The sequence below is a fragment of the Morone saxatilis genome, unplaced genomic scaffold (assembly GCF_004916995.1).
Source record: "Morone saxatilis isolate NCDOM2014 unplaced genomic scaffold, NCSU_SB_2.0 Contig17, whole genome shotgun sequence".
NCBI lineage: Eukaryota > Metazoa > Chordata > Actinopteri > Moronidae > Morone > Morone saxatilis.
In genome coordinates this window covers 6,235,569-6,242,902 of record NW_023339729.1, presented here as the reverse complement: position 1 = coordinate 6,242,902, position 7,334 = coordinate 6,235,569, and the positions used below count along the sequence as shown (strand labels likewise).

The window sequence follows — 7,334 nt, the reverse complement described above, 5'->3', positions numbered from 1 at the left end:
GATAAGGTTGTCTGACGTTGACTTATTAGTTTGATTACTGCTTTAATAATGTGTTTGTTGATTACTGATCAGGCTGATCAGGATCATTATCAGCTGATTGGACTCGACAGAATGCTGTAAAAGGTTGCCCTTTGCCTGCTTGTTTTTAACACTACAGACAGGAAGTGATGTCATGTGAAGGAGACGTTACCTGACAGGTGTCGACTCCTCCCTCTGGGAATCCTGCACACAGCATGCTGGAGGTGATGGTGTACTCAGGTAACTGCAGCTGACACTGATTCTGATCCACTAGAGGAACCTGGGCCTCCTGTAGAACATCAGGGAGAAAACCTAACAGACAAGTAGAGAGAGACAGGTAGAGAGAGACAGGTGAAGACAGACAGAGAGAGACAAACAGGTAAAGACAGACAGATAGAGACATACAGGTGAATATATAACTGTTCACAGTTAAAACTGACATTTTCTCACAAACACAAACAACAAACACTGAAATGTTCCACACATGATGTCATTGTCTCAACCTGTGAGGTTCGTGGAGAACCAGGTCTCATAAGGTTGGACGTTCTTCAATAGAAGCAACCTCTGATCTGTATCCCAGAGATCAGACTGACACATTCACACAATCCAGCTCACGTTTGTCTGTGAAACTCTGCTAAGTGACGTTCAACCTCAAAAGAGCATTTTCTTGTGTGAACCGTTTAAAGTAAGTAAATTCTATTCTTGCATGACTCGATTGGTCACTGATTGATGAAATAGATGTTCCTCCTACAGCAGTCTGGAAGAATATCTAAACTAAAGCATACGTTCTCAAACACAATAAATGGCGTCTAACGAGACTGAACTGTCTGGACCACCATAAGGTCCTCTGGAGGTACCATGTTGAGGGATTGAATCCCTTCTAACCAACAAATACAATCACAAAACATCCTGCTGGGACCCTGTCAGTGATGTTTGTGTTCATTGTTGTTTAGATATTTGTGTTGATGTCTCTCACCCTGCTCAGCATCTCGTCCCCATCCAGCAATGAAACATTTTCTTCCTGCAGTGAAATTCTGACCTTCAGCAGGTAAACACACCGGCTGGACGGACTCTGGAAAACACAACAAGTCTGTTTATAAACAAACAAATAAAATCTCTTCTGTTTATAAACAAACCAATACATACACTGATTTATAATAATCAGGAGTTGTTTCATTAATGATTAATTCAGGAGGGCAGCGTGAGGATCCACTTACACTTTCAAAAGCTCGCTGAGATCACAGTTTGGTAAGGGTTAGGTTAGAACAGATCGTAAGTTATGTTACATAGCTGACTGAACTGTAGGTAGATTCACTTTTGTTTGGTCTCTGACCAATCGACTGGCTGATAACATTGGGAGAATAGTTAGTGTGTTTTTATTTTAGTGTTGTTACTGACGGGTGAAGTTGATTGGCTGCTGCAGATGCATCATGGCGATGTCAGCCTGTTTAGTTTGTCTGTTGTACTGTCTGTTGATGATGATGCGATCGACTTGTCGGGTCTGAACGTCCAGAGAGTTCATGTCACTTTGAGAGTGAAGACCCAAAACGGCCGACCAAGACTGGAGGTGGACGTTCTTCCTGTGGAACAAAAACCATCTGCGTCAAACAGTTTGTAGTGTGTGGCGGGTTGACTAGATTTAATGTTGGGGTGCCAGTCAGAGTCAAGTCTGACAAAGTAAAATAAAACAAAAATAGTTTAGTTAACCCACACAAAATAATAACCAGGCAGATCAAACACAGCAATAAACCACAAAAGCAATCAAACAAACCAGCAATGCGATTTCCAAAATATATATTTTCACAATTATTATGCACAGTGCAAAAAAGAAAAAGAAGGGATGCAGCGTGAGTAGGCCTCAGTCTGTCTGTTAATCCCAGTTCAGTCCATTCTGGAAAAGTCCGTTCCAGTATTCCACAGTACACAATACCACAGTTCAGTCCAGTATATGCGCCACCACAAAACAACAACTCAAAACTCCGGGTTTTACCGCGGACTCCAACACAAAATAAGGTTTTACCGCGTCTCCAACACAAAATAAGAAATAAACTCAAATAACCAGCGTCTCTCGTCGCGGTGCAGCAAACAACACACCCAAAACCAAAATGCACACCAGGTACTCACGGTACCGAAGTTTTAAAGTTAGTCAGTCAGTCAGAGTCGGACTTTGCCTCACTGGAACGCATCTCCCGACTCCTGAGACAGCTGATCCGACAGGCGCTACAACCTATAATGAAATTACCTGGAGATTGGCTCTTTAGGGAAGTTTACGTAGAGGTGTCCACACATAATTTTAGGCAAATGTCTTATAGTAGATATATATAAAATATATTAATATATATTTATTATAGTATGAAAATATTATTAATTAATATTAATACTTAATTAATACTGAGTTCCCTGCACAGACGCAGCTGTAAACCTGGTCGAGGTCCATCAGCAGGCTCACCCAAGACTTTAAATAAATATATATTAAATATTAAATGGTATTACGGTTTTCAAAAAGTGTATCTCTTTGGTTTAATGTTTTATTTGTTGAGTGGCTGAAATGGTGTGACCAGATAGTGGAGGAGTATTTTCAGTCACCAATGAGTTTTTGCAGAATTTACATGAATGTGTAAATCAATGTACTGAGACATACTTTTCTGTGTTTAAATGTTTCTATTTTATTGTTTTACATTACTGTTACTGTTACACAGTGTTCAATAGTAGTTTAGAGCTTAAGCTCTTTGTCAGATGTTACTACTGTAACTGAGCTGATCTGTTATCAGACGACCCAGTGACTCTGTTCACAAAATGCACATTTGCACATGAGGTGGGTTGTTGTCCTCTGCTGTCCTTCTGTCTCTCATTTATGCTCCATCATGTCTCCATTCTCAAGGCTCAGGTGAAGGAGAATAATTGGGGAGGATGATTTTAGAGTCAGCCTTCATCTTTTGGTCCTTAAAGAAGATGAAGTGTCAGTGTTAGTTTTGAGTACCACACACTTTGGACTTGAACTGTACCTGCCCTCCAATGTTCCCTCCACCCCAAAGATAAAAAAAAATGTAATTTAAAAGGTGTGCTATTTATCAGCTCATTTCCTGAATCAACTAATATTACCGTAATTCATTCCCAGCAAATCAAAACTTAATTCCCCAGATCCACATCGTTTGAATCATGCTTATCTGACCTGACACTGGATGAAATGCTTGTTGATAATGATACCAGTTAGTCAGATTTTACATCCATTTTACATTTTTAAACATCCAGCAAAGCACCTCAAATGACAAAATATGCCAGAAATGTTTAGCTAAATAACCAAATAATGTCAGCAGCCCCCCTGCCCCTATATTAACTGAACTTAGTAACACTAAATGCACATATTTCTATATATATGCTTAATAAAGTCATACCTACATTTACAAATGATTGTCAGTTAAGTAAAATGTTTTATTATTTGCCCCATAAAACGGTATTTTTTTGGAAATGATGCTACAGTGACTTCCTGTTTACACTATGGGTTGGTTTAGGACAAAGATTGACTCTAGGAACGTAGGAATGACTTTACACACACAGGCCACCCAAAGGTTCACTGTGTGGAAATTAATTCATAGTGTGGTAATAAAAGAGATAATAACTTTGTATGGGAATAAGCACAATATCACCTGAAAGTAATATAATACAATCTTGAGGCTCTGTGACAAATTCTTATTTTATTTCGTCAAATTTCTTAACTTATATTCAAAGGAGTGTTACAGGGAGCAATGGGATGCTGATATACTGTGATAGGAGCCACCGTTTCAGGTCATTAGATTACTGTCGCCATCTAGTGGTGAACATGATACAACACATGCATGACCTCATAATTGCCATCCATCCATTTCTATACCTCTTTTTTAAGGATTGAGTCTGCTTTAATGAGCTTTCATTTTTAGTAAGTCATATTTCAAGCATACAAATATAAGCTCTTCATTTGACCTACATCTACAGGAAAAAGCATAAAAGTACAAGTTCATGTTCTATATGTGTATCTGCCTTTACACCAGCCAACACACACAGAGCTGCAGTGACGGGTTAAACTGAATCCTTAGCTGCTGTTTGGCTGAAACCATTTTGAAATAAATGTTTGACTGATTGTTTGAAACAGATCCAGGCTGCTGTCACAATCAGTAGAGTGGTAGGTGTTGGGGGTACACTAATCCGCCTAAACTGAGTGAAACACTTCCAAATCAGGGGAAATTGTAATCAGTTACACTGAGTAAATCGTGCCAGTAAATAAAACAGATTAATGATGGCTGTAGATCATCGGATGCAAATTTGCATTTTGTCATTCAGTTAAAAGCACGTACATCTCTGCAGAAAGAAATTCTTTTTTATCTGCGGGATCAATGTTGAGTGAACAGGAAACTGTTATACATTATATACACTGTAAATAAAATAAATAATGTATTATGATCAGCTTATTACCTTGCTTATATAGGATTTATATAATTTTATATGTATATATAAGTATTAAGATATTTCAAAGAAATTTATTTTCCAGTTATGAAACTATAGTTGGCACTTCTGCAAAAACAGTCACACTCCAATTAAAGGTCACAGAGAGTCACACACACGCACATGTTGCATAAGAAGCCACATTTTGGATGCACTCACCCTAGGTTAATGTGATGATGTACAAGCACAGGAGGAACTCTAACTGCGGGGTAAAAGCTCTGGGGTTTTGATGACTGTGACATCCTGTTTCCCTCCTGTGTACAAGTGTGCATGTCTACGTCAGTGCCTTTTCCCTGGACTTGTGTAATTACAGTACTGATAGGGTCCTGCTACACCTGTTGCTACAAAATGTAACAGATTAACATAATATCTGCATATGGGTCCAAGTATTTGGCATTTTGCTTATATCTTTAAATGAGTTCAAACAGCAGGGATGTGAATAGTTGGGAATGCAGATCTGAATGTAGGGCGTAGGCCTGCAACTATACCATAAATAATACCCAGATTGGCAGAATGCAGGTCTAGTGAACTCATGCCCTTGGGTCTGATGTTTGAATCTGTATGACTATGCTTATCAGGTATGTGGACTAGAGCACTGGACTCCTGTAGACTTCAGTCCTAGACTCTATCTGCCTCTCACTCCAGTTAACTCAACCTATCACACACCAACCCTTACTATGATGCTGAGACTCAAATCTACTCTTTTTCCCCAGAATCTAGCCCTCAGGCTGATGTGTACATATCTTGTATACCTCTAGCTCTGATTCACTCTCAGGAAGATGGAGTGACTCTTTCCTCCACAACAGCCTGCTCTGAACACAACCTTTATATATATAGCACTCATGAACCCATAATGACTTCTTTCCAAGATCTTTTCAAGAAGAAAACCATCATCCAGTGCCTAACAGTTGTTTCTGGTCTGCAACATTTCCCCCCATGACTCTTATGAGTCTACTGGCTCATTGTTACATGTCACACTTTGATGCACAGCCTTGGTTTTTCCCTGTCACCTTGCTGTCAGCTTTATTTCTATACTCATGCATCAGATCCACCCTCAACCCCACCCACTCCTCTGATTGAGTTGAATATTTATTTGCTGGTCATTCTCTGCCCCCCAGCAAGAAGAGCTCTTTTTGATATGATTGACAATAGCGGACAGTCTTTGTACACATAAAGGTCAGCTTACTGGTCATGAGTAGTCAGCTGGGGAAGGAGGAACTTGAGAGACTAACCCCTGATGATGTCATATACCCCATTTACATTTGGCATTAAAATCTGTATTTGGGTAAATGCATGTTAATGCCAGTAAAAGCATGCAGACCGTATTTAGAAGCGGTTAGCCTCATATTGTGATTGGATATCTTCCAATCAGTACAGCGTGACCACCTGACTCTGCCTCTTCCTATTAGCTTAAGCAAGCCTGCTACAAGTAATAACCTAGAAGTAGCTAGCAGGTTTTAGCACGCAAAAAAGCAATTTAGAAATAAAATGATTGCATTGCTTCCCTGGACCTGACCTAACTAATTTGCATATCAAGATTTTTCTTTTTTTAATTTTTCTTTCTCCATCTTCGCCATTTGTAAGTCTTGTATTTCTGTATGTGTAGTGGGTTTGGACTGAATGGTAGGTTTACGTATCCAAAGTCATCTCTTCCAAATGAAACTATAAATTAGAAAAAACAGACAAATGTAAAAATTCAGTCTGTGACAAGGCTGCTGCTGACCCAGCTGGTCTCTCAGTTTTTCTGAAAGAATGACAATCCCCCACTGTAGCTGTTCAATGGCTAACACTGCCACCATCACACAGGTATGTGTGTGTGTGTGTGTGTGTGTGTGTGTGTAAGAGTGTGAGTGTGTTTATGAATGGGAAGGGAGGCTGCTGCAGACTCAGCAACATTCCCAACATGTCCACTCAGCAGACCTCATCTGGATAAATAAAGATTAAAACCAAACAAGTATAGCACTCTAACAGTGTAACTCCTCTGTGTAATGCGTTGATATATTGGTCCCTGCAAACACAGTGTGTCCTGACTATAAATATATAAATATGACAGGTATCATCTTGGCACTCTTATTAAGCAGTCTGAACCTGCCTGTATGAGAGAGAAAGGTAGTGATGGAGCAGCAGAGTTAGACAGGGAGGGTGTTATGAATTGCCGTAAGCTGTGGCTCGCTCGTGTCAGTTAACTTGGCTGAAGCAGACACACACTTCCATTATGGCAGATTGAAATCTCCAGTGGGCCGTGTAAGGGAGTAATATGTTAGTTATATGGCCTGGACTGTGAGGGATTTATGCACATGCTAAACCGTTATTAATGGTGTTGGAGTAAATCTCTCGTTAGTTTTTGTTTTTACATCATTATTCGGTTTTAGGAGATTATTTTTTGTGTGTGTGTGTGAGATTTTTTATATATCCTGCTTGTGTATGTTTTATTGCATTTTGTTATAAATAAAACAACAACAACAACAAAAAAAGAAAAGGAACCTCTTAATCCCTCTGGCCAAGAGGAATCCATGCTTGCAAGTGTTAGCCACTGAATCTGTAATGGTTTATTCATGTGCAACAAGCAGAGATGTCTAAAAGAGGCACAGTCATTTCATGTTTTCTCCTCTTTATTGCTTTCACACCCAGGCCTTTCTCTCCTTTCACTGTGACTTCTGCAGTTGAGTGGACTGCGACATGCCTCTCCTTTTAGCGTGATGGTAACTCGTAACCCTAAGCACCCCGTCCAACTTTTAAAAATTGTGGCTCTGTGATGGATGATGAAGGGCAGTAAGATGAACTGCCTTTTAACAGAAAACATACAGTAAGTTTCAAAATAATAATAATAAAATAAT

General features: G+C 39.4%; 1 protein-coding gene across 1 annotated transcript; it reads right to left on the bottom strand.

The window, feature by feature from the left end:
* Positions 1–18: 18 nt before the first annotated feature.
* On the bottom strand, positions 19–2,016 carry LOC118327195 (enteropeptidase-like). The gene is made up of 3 exons (XM_035660473.1): positions 1,417–2,016; positions 995–1,090; positions 19–330 (listed from the first exon to the last, which is right to left on the bottom strand). Exons 1-3 carry the CDS (start codon positions 1,538–1,540, stop codon positions 152–154), a joined length of 399 nt encoding a protein of 132 aa, XP_035516366.1. The 5' UTR covers positions 1,541–2,016; the 3' UTR covers positions 19–151.
* Between the last annotated feature and the right edge of the window lie 5,318 nt (positions 2,017–7,334).

Bases quoted from the DNA above. Each gene is read 5' to 3' on its own strand.
- LOC118327195 (XM_035660473.1), bottom strand. From the start codon at position 1,540: ATGAACTCTCTGGACGTTCAGACCCGACAAGTCGATCGCATCATCATC. The intron at 1,091-1,416 runs GTCAGTAACAAC...TGTGTTTTCCAG, and splicing joins GCAGCCAATCAACTTCACCC to AGTCCGTCCAGCCGGTGTGT. The intron at 331-994 runs GTGAGAGACATC...CTTGTCTGTTAG, and splicing joins GGGACGAGATGCTGAGCAGG to GTTTTCTCCCTGATGTTCTA.